Source organism: Contarinia nasturtii, unplaced genomic scaffold (assembly GCF_009176525.2).
Source record: "Contarinia nasturtii isolate CC-2019 unplaced genomic scaffold, AAFC_CNas_1.1 Cnas_scaffold_533, whole genome shotgun sequence".
NCBI lineage: Eukaryota > Metazoa > Arthropoda > Insecta > Diptera > Cecidomyiidae > Contarinia > Contarinia nasturtii.
The window spans coordinates 4,911,505-4,931,243 of record NW_022197885.1 but is presented as its reverse complement, the minus strand read 5'-3'; the positions used below and the strand labels follow the sequence as shown (position 1 = coordinate 4,931,243).

At 33.7% G+C, this 19,739-nt stretch overlaps 6 protein-coding genes across 8 annotated transcripts; 4 read left to right on the top strand and 2 right to left on the bottom strand.

Annotated features, from left to right (window-relative positions):
- The first annotated feature begins 954 nt into the window (after positions 1 to 954).
- Positions 955 to 7,621, top strand: LOC116339398 (eukaryotic translation initiation factor 5). 2 transcript variants are annotated; one of them, XM_031765249.1, is made up of 7 exons: positions 955 to 973; positions 4,099 to 4,198; positions 4,317 to 4,664; positions 4,782 to 5,697; positions 5,794 to 5,991; positions 6,106 to 6,662; positions 6,741 to 7,621. In XM_031765249.1, the coding sequence occupies exons 4-7, from the start codon at positions 5,485 to 5,487 to the stop codon at positions 7,108 to 7,110; spliced, it is 1,338 nt and encodes a 445-aa protein (XP_031621109.1). In that variant the 5' UTR covers positions 955 to 973; positions 4,099 to 4,198; positions 4,317 to 4,664; positions 4,782 to 5,484; the 3' UTR covers positions 7,111 to 7,621. The 2 variants fall into 2 exon arrangements, with proteins under 2 accessions (XP_031621109.1, XP_031621108.1); XM_031765248.1 differs by having other exon boundaries at positions 959 to 1,095.
- Positions 7,622 to 7,751: 130 nt separating this feature from the next.
- On the top strand, positions 7,752 to 10,103 carry LOC116339397. The gene is made up of 4 exons (XM_031765247.1): positions 7,752 to 7,991; positions 8,110 to 9,104; positions 9,182 to 9,681; positions 9,747 to 10,103. The coding sequence occupies exons 1-4, from the start codon at positions 7,895 to 7,897 to the stop codon at positions 9,955 to 9,957; spliced, it is 1,803 nt and encodes a 600-aa protein (XP_031621107.1). The 5' UTR covers positions 7,752 to 7,894; the 3' UTR covers positions 9,958 to 10,103.
- A 110-nt stretch (positions 10,104 to 10,213) lies between these two features.
- On the top strand, positions 10,214 to 12,622 carry LOC116339655. 2 transcript variants are annotated; one of them, XM_031765668.1, is made up of 5 exons: positions 10,214 to 10,421; positions 10,567 to 11,501; positions 11,565 to 11,922; positions 12,013 to 12,274; positions 12,346 to 12,622. In XM_031765668.1, exons 1-5 carry the CDS (start codon positions 10,304 to 10,306, stop codon positions 12,560 to 12,562), a joined length of 1,890 nt encoding a protein of 629 aa, XP_031621528.1. In that variant the 5' UTR covers positions 10,214 to 10,303; the 3' UTR covers positions 12,563 to 12,622. The 2 variants fall into 2 exon arrangements, with proteins under 2 accessions (XP_031621528.1, XP_031621527.1); XM_031765667.1 differs by having other exon boundaries at positions 11,565 to 12,274.
- Position 12,623: 1 nt separating this feature from the next.
- On the bottom strand, positions 12,624 to 15,859 carry LOC116339654 (general transcription and DNA repair factor IIH helicase subunit XPD). The gene is made up of 10 exons (XM_031765666.1): positions 15,723 to 15,859; positions 15,530 to 15,629; positions 14,843 to 15,455; positions 14,672 to 14,768; positions 14,474 to 14,607; positions 14,150 to 14,397; positions 13,792 to 14,073; positions 13,355 to 13,726; positions 13,160 to 13,294; positions 12,624 to 13,067 (listed from the first exon to the last, which is right to left on the bottom strand). Exons 1-10 carry the CDS (start codon positions 15,725 to 15,727, stop codon positions 12,675 to 12,677), a joined length of 2,379 nt encoding a protein of 792 aa, XP_031621526.1. The 5' UTR covers positions 15,728 to 15,859; the 3' UTR covers positions 12,624 to 12,674.
- A 114-nt stretch (positions 15,860 to 15,973) lies between these two features.
- LOC116339512 (trafficking protein particle complex subunit 5) lies at positions 15,974 to 17,108 on the top strand. Its single transcript, XM_031765430.1, has 4 exons — positions 15,974 to 16,302; positions 16,385 to 16,673; positions 16,758 to 16,778; positions 16,939 to 17,108. Exons 1-4 carry the CDS (start codon positions 16,151 to 16,153, stop codon positions 17,035 to 17,037), a joined length of 561 nt encoding a protein of 186 aa, XP_031621290.1. The 5' UTR covers positions 15,974 to 16,150; the 3' UTR covers positions 17,038 to 17,108.
- On the bottom strand, positions 17,083 to 17,854 carry LOC116339513 (NADH dehydrogenase [ubiquinone] 1 beta subcomplex subunit 4). The gene is made up of 2 exons (XM_031765431.1): positions 17,641 to 17,854; positions 17,083 to 17,456 (listed from the first exon to the last, which is right to left on the bottom strand). The coding sequence occupies exons 1-2, from the start codon at positions 17,785 to 17,787 to the stop codon at positions 17,244 to 17,246; spliced, it is 360 nt and encodes a 119-aa protein (XP_031621291.1). The 5' UTR covers positions 17,788 to 17,854; the 3' UTR covers positions 17,083 to 17,243.
- Between the last annotated feature and the right edge of the window lie 1,885 nt (positions 17,855 to 19,739).

Sequence of the window (19,739 nt, the reverse complement as noted above, 5' to 3'; positions counted from 1 at the left end):
GATGAGCAAAAATGGTAAAATTCCTACCGATTTTTTTTTTAAGCATAGAGTGTCAACTGTTTATGTATCATACATGTTCTGAATGTTTTTTTTTTCTCTTTGAAATTGGACATTGTTCTCATCAACAAATTCAATCAATGCATAACACTTTAAGAGAAAGGCTCTTCAAATTGGCGACAGTTCGATTAGAATCATGTAAGGACGAAGTACACATTTGAAAGGAATATTCCAAGCGACAATTATGCCTGACAACAATCACGACGCAAATCGAATGAAATACGTAATTTCGCGGCTCCAGATTGATGACTTTGATTGCAATCATGAGTGAAGTACTTCCAGTTTCACAAGATAAAATAAGTGCAACGCATTTATCAATTTTTTTTTCGATTATGGTCACCTAGTTACAATTTTTGATGGTTCAGTATTTTCGAAGGTTCGCGTTCATTTATTATTATCAATGAATTTTTTTTATTTGTACTTTTTTGATTATTATTGCTTAAACCTTGTCCTTTGACAATACACATTCATTTTACATGATTTAAAAAAACCGACCGAATTTTAGTGTTATTAAGACCATTTCATACTTTCTAATACCTATAATATTAGAGAATGTAGTATGATTCCTTTGGTCACCTTTTTTGTCAAAAATATTTAAAAAAAAATGTGTAGTAAAAAAATCGCTTTTTTATAAGGGAGTTGATGAAAAAGTGAGTCTAATGTCAAATTTAAATATGCATTTTAATGCGAGCAAAAGAGACAATATATAAATTTCACCAATTCAGACTTGCCCATTTCAAAACCGTTCAATTTAAATAAGCATCAGACTGACAAAAGCGCCTCACTTGACTATCTATGCAACAGATGTCGTTGTAGTCGCATCACATTGGCCAATGCGTATGAACATCGTTCAAAGCACCATCGGAAGAAATCTATTATTTTTTTCACAGTTCAAGTTGTCATTTGCAGTAGTGTGGTTCGTATCAAATGCACATTGTTCGCATAATATCTATACAAAATTCATTTGCATTCATGTTTAATCGATTGGTTTTTTGTCAAAATTCGATTGATATCGATTCGTTGTGTAAAGTGAAATTGGTAAATTGAATTGAGTGTACATAAGTTAGAAATAAAACGAATGTCATTGCTTTAATATCGCGTGTTGGGCCTATAAAATCCACATTGAATCATTTTTCACTCGGTTTTCGGTTTTCGCATTTACGTTTCTCATGTGCTGTATGGAATTTTTTTCTTCGTCTTTCATTCTATTTGCTCTCGGTTGTCGTTCATCCGCTTGAATCGTGTGCGTTTTTTTACTTCTCTGCTCTCGGACACACATATTTCACAATTGTTTCAGAGCGAATTTCATTTGTTGTTGCAATTACTTCCAATGTTTGCCGAAGTTTATAAATCGTTTTTTTTTTATATTTATAGAAAGAGAGAGAAAGAGAAATAAAATTTATTAAGAGCATTAGTAAAAATGACGGCAACTTGTGTGAGAATATATATACAAGAATCTATGTACAGAGAGAGAGAGAAATTTTTTATATTTTATATATATGTTGTAATCACGGTGAATAAAATTGAGACGGAGAAAAAAAAACGAATGCGAGAGAGAGAGCCCGCGCGAGATAAATAAATCGAACGTGAAGAAATTGGCACAAAAACATTGATTGGCATGAAATGGTATTGGTCTGCAAAGGTCATCTGGAAATGAAATCGTTCGTTTCTCCATTTTAATCAGTTTTAATGTGACTGTTGAGTATGTTTACCCAGTAAATTAAATCACTTTCGATATCAATCGATTAGCAATACAGTTTGAAATGGCGCTTTGATTCATAACCAAATATATATATTTTTTTGAAATCTCAATCGGTTTTCCATTTTCTATATAAATAAAATAAACGGTGATTGTCGATTTTTTTTGCCCGACGCATAGAACAAAGTAAGATACTTCGGAAAAGTTTATTATCAAAAGTAAACAGCAAAAGGGAAACCGCATAGCGGCAGAATGACGACGATGACGATAAATACGGCATCAAAAATAACAACATGGAAGTCAAGTGTGAATATTCATGACAGTGATAACGAGCGAAATCAATTTTATTATAGCATTGAAATTGGTTCTTATTACTGCATTCTCTCCGAATGTACTCAATGTTCATGATATTCAATGTGCCGTTTTTTTCATTTAACGTCAATAAATTTCATTTTGAATTGTGGAACGTATATTTTTGCATGCCCATGCCATAAAAAAATGTATGACAAATCACGTAAAACGGTCGTTGCATCACTGTTTCGGTACTTCAATTCAAATTTAGACCGTCCAAATAATGAATTCACTATTCACCATTCCAACATTGAGAGACTGATTTTTCATTTTATTTTTCACCGAAATTTCCTCTCCGCGATGTGGTGAAGAGTGATGATTCACGTAAAAAAAATCACTTCCAAAAAAATGCATTTATAAAATGGATCGAAAAGTGTATTTGCATTGGAGAAGGAAGTGTTGCATTTCCCAGTTCATTTTTTCTTCCTAAAATGTTTGCCAAACCGCTAAATACAATTGGCTTCTGCATTCATGCATAAGAACAATATCCATCAGCTACAAATGTTGCCGTTTAACTATGGTTCAAATGACGTTTCAACCTAGCTGTGTCGTTGATTGTGCGCACTACATACTTTCACATCTTTTTCTCTCCCCTCCTATTTCACTCTCTCCCTCTCTTTCCCTTTCTATCTCCCTCTGAGCATTAAATTCGAGAAAATTCATAATTTTCCGCAATCGACTTTGAATGTATTTAGCAGCCGGCAATTGAATACGGTGAAATTGCAATACCGTGACAAAGTATATTATATCAAGTGTATTTTAATTTTTCTAAAATGTCATCTAGTTCAAAGTGTTGTAGGCCATCATAAAATCAATGAGCCTTACCTAGCTACGCTCTATAAGTTTGACATTTTAAATTATAAATTTAATAAGTATTTTTTTTTCTCTGCTTGGATCCGATTGTACTTGACCACAGACTATATGTTCTCATGTGTTTACATTCCATATTAAGTGATATATGGGCAGTTTGATGCACGCATATTGCGACGTATTTTAGTGAATAGCGACCGATTGATGATTGAATCACCGAAATAAATTAGAAGAAGACACACGTCATTTATCGTTAGCACAATTCGATCAAAACACATTTGTGAACATTTAATTGAATATTTTAGATGTGTGTGAATGTTTTTTGTCGCTTAGAAAATGTGTGTCAATCGAATTGAGATCTGAAAATCGTGCGTGTCTGTGATGTGAACACAAGTGTTAAATTAAATTCAAATTACTTCTAACGTGACGTATCGAATAATCAAACACGAAACATTTTTTCACATTATGATAACGTCAAAAAATAATTTTTTCATAACATTTAAGAACAGAATATTTCAATTTTCCATCAATTTCTGTGTATTTTTTTTCTCCAGTGATCTTTATTTTATTTGTCTAGGGAAAAAATCTTGCCACAAAAGCAAATAAATTGCTGTGTAAAAAAGAGTGAGCACAAAATGTTGGTGCTTTGACACCGTGCCCGATGAAATGCTCAATGATAATTTTCTACTTTATTGATATGCCATAAAAAATTTATTCGCTAGAAGCTCAGATGAAGATTGATTTTTATGACGCAGCAAATATTGTGCACATTTTTTTTTCTCAAAACGATAACATATATAATAATAAATGAGATGATAGTTGATATCATGGCCCCGGGATTTTTTTTTTCGTAGTGAAACTTCCGTTTTGACGCCACATGGAGTCAGCAAATTATGTATCTTTTCAATGATATAATTAGCGTTACACCTGTGGCAGAATAATCCTAAGCCACTCGATGAGATTGATGATGATGGTTAACTGTTCTAGTTGCTATCTCAACAGTCTTTGGCTTTTGATGATTTTTCCAATACTGTACGATTTCGTCAAGTTTGAAGCTTGGAATTTTGTTAGCTGAAAAATCAACAAACAAACAAAAAAAATGTCCTAAATAAATACTCATGGATTATAGTGCAGCCATGTAACAAGATAATACATTCCATTCTCTTTTTTTCGATTTTTAGAAACACCAGTATACAAAGGAGTACCTCCATCATCCATTCAGCACGACCAGTCTGTTGATTTATCGTGCATGATTTCCCATAGGCAATATTCAAGTCATAGGTACACCATTATCAGTGTCATATTTTTTAATTCATAGCGCTTATTTATGTCTTTTATTAATATAATCTTCATCTATTTTCAAATAAATTTAATCTTTGCCTTTCGTTCGTTTTGTTAGGACTTCAAAATTTTCCAGCAATAGACACCGGAAATTGCAGCCATTCAGAGAAACGTGAGGCAGTGTCATCGTCGTTCTATATGAACGCGAACAGCGAGAAATTTTCGTTTTAATTTAGTTCCTTACAAACAAAAAAAATCAAAAAAAAAAAAATACACAGAAAAAACGTTATTTAATTTACACCAATAAGTTTTGTTACAACGATTTTTTCCAACAAAAAAAATCGAATGCTTAATTTTCGTTAAAATCAAATACACCTCAAATACACGTTAGTTACTTCAAACCGCAAACCACGTAATCCATTCAGTGCAGGATTTTCCATTTGAAAAAAAAAAAAAACACCGCTAAGTAAGTACTGAAACCAAATCCCATTGAAACCATATATCTAATTGATCATGTTCAGTCAATCAATTGTCGCATATTTCAATGCGTATTTACGGTGTGTATTCCATTTCCGATTTACAGGCCGTCGCTGGATCAAAAAGTGCAAGCACTAAACGAACCCAGCCCCGTCGCAGAAAAAGCAACAACATTTTTGTTATCTTACACCAAGCAATTCGTATAAAATTCGACGCTTAAACGCGTGTTTAAACATAGTTTTTGCGAACCGTTTTTTAAAAGTGATAGTCACCACGTTGAGCCGATTTATTCATTACTTTCCCATGAATATACGTAAAACTATAACCAATTTCATAGGACCACATCATTGTCGTTATCGTTTTATAGTGAAATAAAACGGGTCATTTTTCTCCATCACACAATACAAATGAATTTATCGATCGTAGTGCACCGGGGTGTGTTTGCGTGAAAACTACTAAAATTCGTTGTGTACATTTGCACAAACATCGTGTGTAACAACGTCGTGCCGAAGTAATATCAATTGATGCGCATCACAATTTAAGTCCAATTTCGAGCGAGTGTTGATGGTGAGAAATTAGTGAATGCAATCGCATCACAATTTTTTTCGGTTGTTAATTGTGTACGAACAGAAGATTTCAAGATATTCGCCGAAGGTTACGGAAGCGAATCGAAAAAAATAGTCCTGGAAAAAGAACAGAGATAGAGAGTGTGTGTGTGTGTGATAGAGATCGAGAGATAGAGTCAAGGTACAAGAGATTGAAAGAAATAAAGATCATTTTATCGAGTTAGAAAGAAAAATCAAAGCAAAATGGCCACCGTTAACGTAAACCGTGGCGTTACCGATCTTTTTTACCGTTATAAAATGCCGCGCATTTCCGCCAAAGTCGAAGGCAAAGGTAACGGCATTAAGACGGTCATCGTCAATATGGTCGAAGTTGCAAAGGCGCTAGGTCGCCCGGCGACTTATCCAACCAAGTATTTCGGTTGTGAATTGGGCGCTCAAACTCAATTTGATTACAAGGTAAAACGAGTACGATGCCACTTTCTTTTTCTCTTTTATTATTATTTGGATTATTTCATTTCAAAATGTTTTTTCTCCTTTTCTCGTTCGAAACAGCATGAACGTTTCATTGTCAATGGTTCGCATGATGCTGAAAAACTACAAGATTTACTGGACGGTTTTATCCGGAAGTATGTATTGTGTCCAAAATGCGATAATCCTGAAACTGATTTGAAGGTGTCAACCAAGAAGGATACCATTTCGCAAAGTTGCAAGGCTTGTGGTTTTCATGGTCCATTGGAAGTGCACCATAAGGTATGAATTCTTTCTTTTTATGTTTTTCTTTCCCTCAAAATATTGCAATATTAAAATACAGACACTCCAAAATATATTTCATGAATTTCTCATTTTTACATTGCCTTCGATCAGGTCAATACTTTCATTATCAAGAATCCACCCAATATCAATCCGGCAATGCAAGGTTCATCGTTGACCGAAGGAAAGCGTAGCAAGCGATCAAAGAAAGCCGGTGAAAATGGCGACAATTCAACGGTCGATGGTGATACATCGGTCATGAGCAATGCCGATGAAAGTCTTGGTCAAAACGCAAGCGTTGTTGAAGAAGATGATGATACCACATGGACAACTGATGTATCCGAAGAGGCCGTACGTGCACGTATGCATGATTTGACTGACGGTGCCAAACAAATGACCATCTCGGATGATTTGGAGAAAAGTGAAAAAGAGCGCATTGATTTGTTCTACGAATTTGTGAAGAAACGTCGTGACACAAATCAATTGGATAATGTGCAAGTGCACAAAGAGATTCATGTCGAAGCCGATCGTTTGGATATCACTCACAAAGCAACATTGGTTTTGGCCGAATTACTATTCACTCCAAACATTATTCAAGAAGCTCGTAAACATCGCAATTTATTATTGCGTTTCACGCATGAAAACCAAAAGGCACAACGTTATCTCATGGGGTAAGCTAAAATTGGAAACAAGCGATGAAATTAAAAAAAAAAAAAAATTGAAATTAATCTCATTCATTGTACTTGCAGGGGTTTGGAGCAAACCATTTCATTGAATTCGGACAAATTACTGGACAAGGTGGCTGGTATCTTGAAATTGTTTTATGATGCTGACATTTTGGAGGAGAAAACCATTCTGGAATGGTCGGAAAAAGTCAGTAAAAAATATGTATCGAAAGAAATGTCTGAGAAAATCCACGAAAAAGCCAATCCATTCGTTCAATGGTTGCGCGAAGCGGAAGAAGAAGATGATTCGGACGAAGAAGACGACTCGGATCTGGAAATCGAGTACAATGATCGTGCTCATGTTGAACAATTGAGTGTTGTGAAACCATCACCGATCGCCAAGAAATCAGCCAACGATGACGAAGCCGATGACATTGATATTGACGACATCTAAATGCATAAAAAAACATACAAACAAAACAAAACTCTGCACCGAATTTCCGATTCACATGGATTTATGCTCAACCATATATTACATTGCACATTTCTCCCAATCTATATTTGATAAAAATGACTTAATTAGAATATCGTTTGCCGTGCATTTCAACTAAATACCCTCTTGCAAAACAAAATCCATTTTTACTCTTTATTCAGTTTTTTTCTGCCTCGTTTCTTATTCGATTTTATGTTCTAAGAATTCTACAGAATTGATCACGTATTTTAGTAAATTTGAAATGAATATTTGTACTAAAAATTTGCTATGGTTCTTCTTGTGCGTGAAAGAAATCTGTCTAAATCATTCAACGAAAACAAAAACAGAACCGAACATTTTAAATAAGGAACCATTTTGTAATCGCATATATTTTTACTACTGCTATGCGTATGCTATTCTTAAAATTATATATATCCTGCAGGAACATCAAGAATACCAAGATTTAATAAAATGGCATTGAATTTAATGAAAATGAGCAATAAAAAAAGCGATCGTTATTTAAATTTTAAATTTTCAAATTTTGAAATTTCAGCCAGACAAAATGATTGAATAACATAACCTAATTGTTGTCATCTTTTGACGGTAGTATTTTCACTTATAATTGATAATTCATTCAATGACAGTTCAAATCAATTGACAATGGGCTTACATCACACAGTCGGAGGTTAACCTACATTCAGTATCACTCATCAATTGTTTAGATTTTGAAATTAATTAAAATAATTTTTGTGGATTGGTTTTAAAAATGTACCAAACTTTTGCGAAATTAACTCGACAAGGAATTTGTAGACAGGCTACATGTCTTCAACATTTCACGCGATCATATTGTTATAAGCCAATTGGTAAGACAAACAATAAAAATATTAAAATGTTCACGTTTGTTTCATTATCTTTCAATTGCGTTGTATTTTTTCTTCTTCTTCTTCTTTGCACTCTTTTTTTCTCGGTGCTTGTGAATAGAACGCAAAATATTTACAGCAAAAGAACTGTCACCAAATGGCGAGGACGAGAGAGAATGGCGAAAAGTTACCTTCACAGAAAGATATTTGCTTTCCAGCAATGAAACAAACGGAACAGAATCGCTGCAAATAGTGCAAACACTGCCATCAGATCCAAAAGACTTCACAAAAGATAGTTTAATTGAAACCTTTGACAGATTGGGTGCATACACCATTGGCGATGATGCTTTAATACACGGAAACTATGACGTACTCATCGATGCCACAAAATTGATTCTTCCAAAATTGAATAGAACGCAGTGTGTACACATTTTCATGAACCTGTGTCGCGCAAATGTTCCCATGTTCGATGAATTGTGTGAAATTGTCGTGTGTAATTTGTCTGAACGTGTTGACAGTAGTATATCACATATCTATTATTTAAACGAAGAAAATTATGAATCGTTTACGCTTGACGAAATAATCGCAATTGATGTGACAATTCGTGAATACTACTATAAAAAATTAAAATTAAGTGTTTTATTTGACACATTACGTAAATGGATACGTAAAATATTCACTTTCAAAATGGAACATAATGTGAAGAATTTTAGTTTCACAGAACTGACTAAAGCTATGCGATACTTGAGCAGTAATACAACGTTGGTCGAATCTTTTGATACGAAACCCTTATTTCAACAATTGCTTGCAGCGAATGATAATGAATTTCAATTGGCCGATGTTAATTGTATACTTGTCACAATGTCCCGATTTAAGAAATTAGACGAATATGCGCGTCAAGTTGTAGACAAAATGTTTAACATTTGTTGCAATAAAGCCACAAAATTTAATGACGCTTTTACGATATTGCATAGTTTCTATGATCACAAGCCAACATTTATGGATTTTCCACCGACTTTTGTTAGTACGAAATTTATAAATTGCTGCATGCAATTGATGCTACAATCGGATCATTATGAAGACAGTCTTCGTCTTTTGAAATGCTTTAATTATTTGGTTTGTTGATCACATTATTTTTTTACATTTTAATTCTTTAGAAATGTTTGCTGATGATTTTGTTTTTATTTTTACAGGGCATTGTCAACGTCGAATTAATTGACTATATATCGCACATGTTCAACACGAAAAAGCACGAAAATATGTTTACGGAAATTGATTATGTGTGTTTAGTTGAGACATGCAACCGAGCCAATTATACGCCATCGAATTGGAAATCGAAAATTGTGCCAGCGATTGAAAGGTCATCAATTAATCCAAAGTTAACGGGTCCATCTGAATTTGCAGTAGCTTTAAAGAAATTGGGAATTAATCACAAAGAATACAGCAAATATTCCGAACTTTTTAAAGACATCGAAAGAAAACACAGGTCAAGTGGAAAATGCATCCCTTCAAGTGAAATTGCGTTGGATTTGAGGAGTTTTATTGGCGCCAACAAAATACTGTATGATGTTACTGTAGCCGATGACCTGACCGTTCAAATTCTAATGAAAGCCAATACAAAAACTGGCGATTTTCTAGATATGAATAAAGGAACACCGAAAGAGAATCTCTTTTGCAACGAAAATGAAATGATGTAAGTGCCACCTTTAATCAAATCCAAACGGCAAAGTTTTGTATTTAAAGTTGGTATAATTTCAGACTTGCTGTGCTTGTTGGAGAAATTGCGTCAAAAAGTAAAATAAGCTTGTACGAACAGAAAAAGATCCTCGAAGAAAAAGGATATGGTGCACTGGTAATTGAGGAAAGTGTATACAAGACCTTTGCGAAAAAATATAAACAGGCATATGTACTCTTTGAATTGATTGTCGGAATAATTAGTAAAATGGAAAATGGAAGAAGAAAGAAATAGTATTGAAAAAAAAAACAAGCTGAGAATATAAATGATATGATACAATTAATGAATGGAAATTTTTAAATCATCGCACAGCATAAACAAAGTGGCATAAACTATTAATTTTTGTTTAGAAAATAAAATTAATAAACAAAGAAATTTTATTTATTTGTTTGTTTTTTCTATGTATTTTCATCGTTTACTTCAAAATATCTCATTTGACAATCCCTGGCAGCACATGTTTCAACATTTGACAGTTGAAACGTCATGCAAAATCATTTTTATCGCATGTTATATGATGGAATAGAAGAAGATTTTAGTATAAACTTCATAGTTGAGATTTTCCATCATCCCCGACGTAGAAATGATCGGAATTTTTAGGAAATTATCGATTTATTCAACCGCTGCACGGTACACACGATATTCGGCGATTCGACTGTGTTCCAATGAATCCAATCAACCGGATGATAAATCGGATAATGGTATTCATTCAAATTCTTTCATTCAATAAAATACCAAAAATTTGAAAGATTTTAAAATAAAACACAATTTAATTTCGAAAAAATTCTATTCTGGTAAATTTAAAGTTACCAAAAATTTATCAAAATGATCTTCTTTTCATTCAAGACCTAAAGGCAGCAGCTAAACACACCTTATCCAAATCGACCTCATTTCATCCAAAGAAAATTGAAAATGAACGATATTCAATAAGCGAGGATGAAAACAATCGATCTGTTCTCAATTTGTTTGAATCGATACCATCGGATGCCGGCAAGTTCAACGTGAAAGCGTTGAAAAGTTTTTATCATGAAATTCGTGGAAAGTATTTGATAACGAAATTTTTGACCCTTCATCCAAAGTTTGATGTATTGCGTACAGCTACCAAACGGAAATTGCCAATACTCGATGCATATGAAGTGTCGGACATCTTTATTTCACTACTTCCATCAAAAGTTATAATGTTCGACATGATATCGGAGCATATTGTTGATGCATTGTTAAAAAATGTCAATCATTTTACGTTTTATCACATGTTATTCCTAGATTATCTGATACATAAATACTATTCATTGAATGAATTGAGTAAAAGTTACAACATCTTACGATTAACGATACAAACACAATTTTTGTCAAAAATCGATGACGAATTGGATGGATTGGAGGACTATGGAAAATTAATAAAAATTTTGGCCTTTTGTGAAAATAACGTTGATTTAATTCCGGATAAAGTTCTAAACGCAATAACAACCAGCCTTCTTATGGCCGATAATGACCAATTTTCAATTGAAAATCTTATGTCGATTATAATTTTTTTGGCGAACTTTGGTCAACTTAATGAACATGTACAGAAATTATTGGAGAAATCGACTAATTTATGGTGCCAATCAAATGTCTCAGCGAAGCATATTGAAGTATTATTCAGGATCTTGAAAAAAAAACGCAACACCATCAACAAGGAAATGTTCGAAAATACAGACTTTATTCGATACTGTGTTAATGTTATCATACAAAATAACGATAAAATGACATTGTTTGCAGTTCAAAATTATTTCAATTCAGTTGTAAGTTTCGCTTTCGACTACTTTCCACACAATTCTGTTAACATTTTTCTCGTATTAATATAGGGTTTTGTGAGTGAAAGTCTTATCGATCGCTTATCAACATATTTTCAATCAAAAGAAAGTCTTCGCCAGCTCACTTTTCATGACTATCTCATCATATGCAGAGCATGCCATAAAAGTGGTTACAAACCGAAAAATTGGCAGTCAAAAATCGTCGATGCATTAAAATCGTTCAACTTCTCAGTATATTTAAACACGTTGGGAAGTTTCGATTGGGTAAAATTTGCTTTGAGTCTAAATGATTTGGGCTACTGTGATACTCAATTGATTGAAAGCATCCTAAAAGCGGAATACATTAAGAAAAAACATAACTATGATGTTGAACAGCTGGAAAAATTACAAGAAATTCTTGATCAGAAAAATGCTGACCTCGCAAAAGACAATATTGCTGTTGACAATGAATATGGATTGAAGGAAGCCTTTGTTAATGCTAGTGCTGAAAATCACAAAAATGCTGACCTCGCAAAAGACAATATTGCTGTTGACAATGAATATGGATTGAAGGAAGCTTTTGTTAATGCTAGTGCTGAAAATGTACCATGTTCAGTGTATAAAGATTTGAAATCCATGTTTGGAGATAATTTCATTCGGGAAAATGTTCAAATTAAAGCGAATTTAAAAATTCCGTTTGTATTAAAAATGGACTTAGAAAGTGGAAACTTTCTTCCGATCAACGAGATACATACAAAATTGCTTGCGTCCAAACATAAACTGTAAGATTAATAGCGTCTATCAATTTTGATGAATTTCTTACAAGAAACTAATTCGATCCTCTTTATTCTAGCTTTGCCATAATCGTAGTAAACAACGATTTTAAGCGAGAAGATGCAAAAAATCAAAGTTATCAATTACATAAAGAATACCATATTCCATCAATAGTCATTGATCAAACCAAATGGGACAACTTAAAGAGTTATGAGAAATCACAACAATTTTATAGAAAAGTTATGAAGGCTATGTCAATCTATGAGGGAGAAATTGAGCACTCCTTCGAGTATTGACATTGTAATTAAAAAGAGAAAATTATTTTAAAGAAAAAAATAGACGGATTTTTATCGTAATAATTTGTTTTTTATTTCAATTTCATATAAAACTATGTTCTTTTTCAGAAAATTATAAAATTTCCATCATATCGGCATCATCTTCATCATCGTCATGTTCATCATGACGCTTGCCATTCCCTTTATTTCCATTACCAGCGTGTGCGTCATCATCTCCATCGGCGGCCTTATTTTTAGCCTTTTCACGTTCCAACGCTTCAAGTTGCTGCAGCGTTAGCAACGAAATACCCAGTTGATCTTCACGCGAAAATGGTTGAGCCATTTGACGTAACCATCTTCTCGCTGTTTGCATCGCTTCCTCTGTGCTTAAATTCACATAATTGTCGGTTAGATGCTCTTGTATCCATTTCGGCAATCGAGATCGCTTATCTTGTCGAGAGAATCGCTTGTCAGCAAATATCATTATACCATAGTCAGTTTTGCCACGTAATGCACGACCCACACACTGTGGATATTTGAATTTTTTTTTTTAAATACAAATATAAATATTTAAATTTTTGGTTGATTTATATCACTACATCGGGAATACAAGGTTACCTGCGCAGCGTGCCGCATAGCATCAAAGGTGAGAAAGTCATTTTCGCGAATTTGAAATTGATCTCGTAAATACTCCAAACGTGCTTTCAATATTCTTGACTGGGTATATACGTAGGGTATCCCAAACATAAGTACCTTCAACAAAAAAAAGTATGTAATACCTTAAACATGAAAACAAAACATTGTGATAATTACAGCTCGGCCATAATGATGATCAAAATCTACTCCTTCGGAAACTTTGCCTCTAGCAACGGCCAATAAAATAGCACCTCTACCACAATCACATGCTTTCACATAATTCATCAAAGCATACGATGTTTCTGCACTGTCTTGTGTTTCGATAAACAACAGTTTATGCTTGAGCAACTGGTCGACAATGCCTTGGTCATACCATGATGCGACAACTGATTCTAAATACAAGTACGAGGTGAAAAAACATACAACACCATCTGGCACAACTCTCGCTGTTTCCACCAATAATTGTCCATAATTTCTTATAACCGCTGTATCCTCGCGAGTTTCAAATTTCGATGATATGGCCACTTGGTCGTTACCTTTTGATACAATCTATTTAAACATATAAAACCCAGTTACTGTCATTGTTCAAACAAAATATATTTGCGGACACTTACCATGGGTAATAAACATGGTCTCGCCAAGGTCATGGTGAATGAGCTCATTAGAACTGGTGTGAAATTTAGAATTTTCGGATACATATCAATGGGCGACAACGTACCCGATGTGATTACAACACTTTGAAATCGCTGAAATACTGGTTTCATTGCGATCGATGAGTCCAAGCAGCTAAAATGCAAAATCGGATTGATGACCGTTGGCGTTTTGTCATCGAATGGCTCTACAATAATTGTAAATCCTTTTGTGTATGTGGATATTAATGTGGCAAAGTGTGAAATCTAAATTTAAAAAAAAACGACAAAACCACATTTTATTGAGAGGCGAGCGAGGAGACATCTTTTTAAATGTGCTTACAACAACCAATCCTCCGTAGTCTGTCATGTCGGTGATTTCCAATGTTCGCATCAATGATGCCAATCTCTCTGCACAAAATCTCAGCGGTTTTCGTTCGATGCACACTTTTTGTTGAATGTCTTTGAGAAATCGAGCCGGAGTCTCTTGCACTACATGCTGCACACGTAGTCTCGTTTTTATGTATTCAATGAGACGCTTCATAAAGCTCAAAAAATGGTCAGCAGTTCTTATGTTCCCGGGAACGGCGCCTAGTAACATTAAATTCAATGAAATTTCATCAGCTATTTTCAACACTTCAATATTTCAAAAAAAAAAAACAAATACCTTGGAGTATATCTTCTGGAAGGATTGGATTCGCAAGAACCATATCGGCATCCTTTTCTTCACTGGCCTTTCTTAAACCATCCAACATATTTTGATATTCTCTTTGCAATTGATTTTCGTCTTCTTCTTTGATTCTAAAACATCCGGAAAAAAATGTTCCATTCAATGCACTGAACATGAGTTAATCAAAATACATACTCTTTGACATATTGCTCCAATTTATTGAGTGCCGTTTGTCCCCGTTCGATGGTCCGACGATTGATTTTCACACTCATTGAGTCGATGCATACGTTATCTATAAAATTGAATTTGGTTTGGTTTGCTAAAATGATCAAAACGATTTAAAAAAAAAAATGCAAAGGGTCTTACCGATGTTGTGAGCTTCATCGAATACAACGACAACCTGACGCGACAATTGTTTTGACACAACCTCAGCGATTTTCGGATCCAACAAATAATGGTAACTGTAAACAATGATGTGTGCATTGTTTATGGCATAACGTGCTGTAAAATATGGGCACCAATTTCGATCACGTCCATACTGTTTCAAATCATCCAAATTGTAAATGCCAACTGGTAGAAATGATTCGCGTCCTTCAATATCGAAACCTTCATAATACTGACAAATTGGCACCGTATCATCATGTTTACTTCGTTCGCGCACATGAGCAGCTGTTAATCCATAACACTTTCCATCGACTGCCTTTCCTTCTCGTTCTTTTGATACATCGGGGTGTATGCACATATTCTTACGTGAGCTAAGCACCAAACCGGTCATATTTGGTTGTACGGTTGAATGTTTTTCGTAGTATTCCATTAGAGTTTTCAATTCGGCAATAACTTTTTCGATTTCGGGCACAGTACGCGAACAATAAATCAATTTTCGTATGATATTTGGATTTTCCATCATGTAGGCAACAATGAACGACAACAATGTCACCGTTTTCCCGGTCCCACTGGGCATTTCAAGCAAACAATGTCCCTACAGAGAAATTCACATTTTTATTGATTGGAAAAAGTAGAAAAAAATGCCCTGGTTATAACTTATAAGTCTACCTTTGCGTCAAGAGTTCGCTTCAGCTCCAACATGTACTCATATTGCTCTGGATAAATGTATTCATATGGAAAATACACCAGCAAACCATCCACACTCAACCTATTTTGTACAAACAACTTTTTATGTAAAATGTCCTAGTGCAAGAGTTGACAATTCATTTTTTGGAAGAAAATTAATTAAAATTGAACTTACTTCATATTGACTTCAATCTATTTACTGCGCACTATTGAAATACATCCGTTTTACGGAATTTATTTGTAAACTGTGTGCTGCTTTTTTCGGTTTTATTTGGTAAATGTGATGAGAACCGGCATCAATGATCAAGCAAATAGATTCAAATGTCAATCGAACGCATAGTGTCAAAAGTGGGATATTTTCTCGTCGATACTACAGATTTGCTCAATGACACAATGTATAAACATGTATGTTTTGATTAATATTGTTGAGGTGGATGATGTTTGACAAATTCTCTCGCTTTGTTTCCTATTTCACATTTTATCAATTCGAAAATCAATCAGCTAATTGATTTCGGGCGTGAAATTTTATTTTTCTGACTTTTGCTAGAGGTAAAACATAGAAAATATTACGTTGAAAAGTGAAAACAAGAAAAAACAGAGAATATGTCATTGACACGACCACGAACCAGTATTTTGGATAAGCCTCTCAGCAGAGGAAAGGGAGAAGTTTCATTGAGCAGTTTTGCATTGTTATTCTCTGAACTCGTCCAATACTGTCAAAGTCGCGTATTAACCGTCCCAGAAATGCAAAATAGGTAAGTTTCTCTTCATTGGACATAAAAATACATTAAAAGAGTGATTGTGACACCACCAAAACTGACCCATTTCAATCGACAGGCTCCTTGAATTAGGAAAGGACGTTGGATCACGTGTAATTGATTTGTATTTTGTACGTGAGAGAAACTCGAAGCGTGAAACAAAACTGATCAATATGTTGCTATTCATCAAAACAACGTTGTGGAAAAGTCTGTTTGGCAAAGAAGCTGAAAAACTAGAACATGCAAACGATGACGATCGAACGTACTATATCATCGAAAAAGATCCATTGGTGAATAAATTCATCAGTGTCCCGAAAGATAAAGGCTCATTGAATTGTGCCACATTCTCAGCTGGAATCATCGAAGCGGTACTCAGCAATTTTCCATTCTGGTTCCATTAAGCATTGATTAATTTCCATTTTTTCCATTCTTTTCTTCTGATCAACTCTTAGGTACTCAGCAATTGCGGATTTGTAAGTTGATATTTTTAGATGTTTTTTTTTTCTGTTTTAATTTTGCTGTAGTCGACTTTACATCCTTAAATAACCCACCGACTACAATGTATTGAAATTCCTGAATTTAATCCGATCCGAGGTGAGATCAATCTAATTAATTTTCTCCATTTTTTTTCAGCCGTGCAAAGTCACTGCGCATTGGCACAAGGGAACGACTTATATGGTAAAATTTGACGACCATGTCATTTCCAGAGATCGACAATTGGAGGAGAAATAATAAAACTATATAATTATCATCTTTAAAAAAAAACATGAAATAAAATTAAAATTAAGTAATCAACGCTTTTATTTCTTTTGTAATAATTTTTATTTCGATTTTAGTTTTGAATAAGGTTTTTTTTACACTACGCTTTGAAATGCCATTGGTGTTTTACTCAGAACGCTTTGGCATGCATAAACAGTTGAATTAAAGAATAAAACATTTCAGACAAATTTGAAATCACGATCAGCGTATGAAACTTCACCGTTTCGATATTTTTGTTCTCGTCCATCACGTTCTCTCTTTGCAAGTTTGTAGAAAATAGTCACTGGTGCGATAAGAATGGCAAAACCCCAAAAAGCTGCTTTTCCTGTTGGTTTGAAGTACTCTGCATGTGATGCTCGCATCGCTTGGAACCGATATAAGGCTGGGTCAAACTAAAATAAAGAATAATCATCATATTTTAAGGTGCTCCATTTGAAACGAAATCAAATTTGAAAAACAAAAAATGTTTTTTTTTTTATTTCAATTCCGACATAGATTATTTACAAATTAAATTGATGACATAACACCATCACAAACAAGTCGTGAGGTTATGTGTATTGCGAATTGAATATTTACCATAAAACCACCTTCGCCTGAGCCATGTCGGTTTGGATCAGTCATATCCTTCCAGAACTGTGCACGAAGATCCATGCGTCTTTGATGTTTTTGCAACTCTAGTTTGCGTTGCTGTTCATTTAATTCAAAGTTTTGGAATTTACCCATGGTGACGGAGAGAAAAGTTTTCTTCACGATAGTAAATCGGAGTTTGACAGTTCAATGTATTTTTTTTTCTATTTTTTGGTCGAATCTGTCATTCGACGTGGGACGTCATTTCATCGGTGAGCAAATTTGCTCAATTCGAACTACTGATGGAATGGGCGAGGATATTTTCATTCGGCGAATTTTGAAATTCGAAAGCGACACACTCAAGTTGAAATTATTTTCATTTGTTCTCCACCTGAGTTATTGTTGATTAAGTTTTGAGATTTTATTATTCGATCTTGACGGTTTCAATTTAATGTATACAAAAGGCAGCAAATTTCAATGGAAGAATAACGTTACCTTTTAAATTTCAAACAGCATTGTTCATCTGAAAGACAAAGAAACTCCAGCAAAAATGAATGGAAACACGACATTTGTTTGGCTTTTGTTTTTTTTATATTTATTGTTATTTAATATTATTATTATTATTAAATTTACCTCGATAATATTTAAATAATATTACATTGTTTCTGTGAATGTGGGTGTGTGTGTGTGTGTGTGTGTGTGTGTGTTTATGATTTCTGCTGTTCTCAATGAAATAAATTGCCGATCATTTTATTTTCCTCTGTAGCTGATGCACGTTTTATGTGTGTCGGTCTTTAGCTCAATATCTCTACCAATAAATGAATTCATCAATCTTTGCTTATATTCTAGACTTTTGAATCTTGTAAGAAGGTCTGACCAAAAAAAAAAGTTAACCATCATCGTGATTTCTTTTTTTTTGTATGTGTGTGTATATTTTATTTCCACTGTGCGATAGAAAAGCATTTTTTTTTTTGTTTTGATTGTGAAAATTGAAATCGAAAAATAAATTTCCAATTGAAGAAAAAAGAGTGAAAACTTAACTTTTGGAAGCGATGAAGAGGCCATAAATGAGTTGGAAAATTGACCAATCGGTGATGATGGAAAATGTGCACAAAATGTGCACGCGAGAATTCGAGATCTTTCTATTCTGATCGAGATCGAAATATATATAAATATGATTTATGCGCTCCTCGCATTCAATACCGTCAACGATTCCAAAAGTCAATCAACAGTACACCAACGAAAGAAAAAAAATAAGAATTGTATGATGTTTTGTTTTTGTTCTCATTTAAATTACTTGTCCGTCTGATATCATGATCTAGATAAAGTGTATAAATATCTATATTTTTTTAAGCTGCGTTCAAGGCGTTTCACAAAACACACCTAAATCTACACTCAGAAAATGTTTCGAAGATGGGGAGAAAAACGCACAAACAAGTATATAATCTGTTTTTTTTTTTAAGATTTTGTTTTAATTTAATAAGTTCCAAAAAATAATGAAAAAAAAAAATAAAATCAACAAAAATGCATTTTGTTAAAAAAAAAATTAGGAGGAAAAACATAAAAATTATGAATGAGTTTTTTTGTTGTATTGTGTATGGTGGAAAATTGTGAGGAATTTTTGTGATTTGGTTGCATGAATGATGGGCTTAATGGCAATCAGACAACACATGAAAGCGTCGGCGGCTGACCCTTTGCACAAAAAGGTTCGAGTGAAATATAATATGTATGTGTGTGTTTGTGTGTCTTAATAGATGCACCAATGGTTTTACACATAGAAAAGAAATAATAATAAACAAACAAACGTCAACTGGAATTTCAATGCAGACAAATAATGCATTAAACATTGACTGATTTTTTAAAATGGGCCATCAAGAGTTATTACGGAATTTTTATTGCCTACTAATGCTGCCATTTTTGCACGTGTAAAATGGTGTTTATACTGAAGTTTCAATTTTTTCACTTTTTTCAACTCTTTTTTTTTACTGACAAAACAATACATAAGTAATCATAATTTATGTTTACCTTAGCTTATATATTCTTTCATTTTTTTCATTTTTTTAATTACTTTCCTTAAAATTAGATGCTTTTCATTTTTTTTAAACATT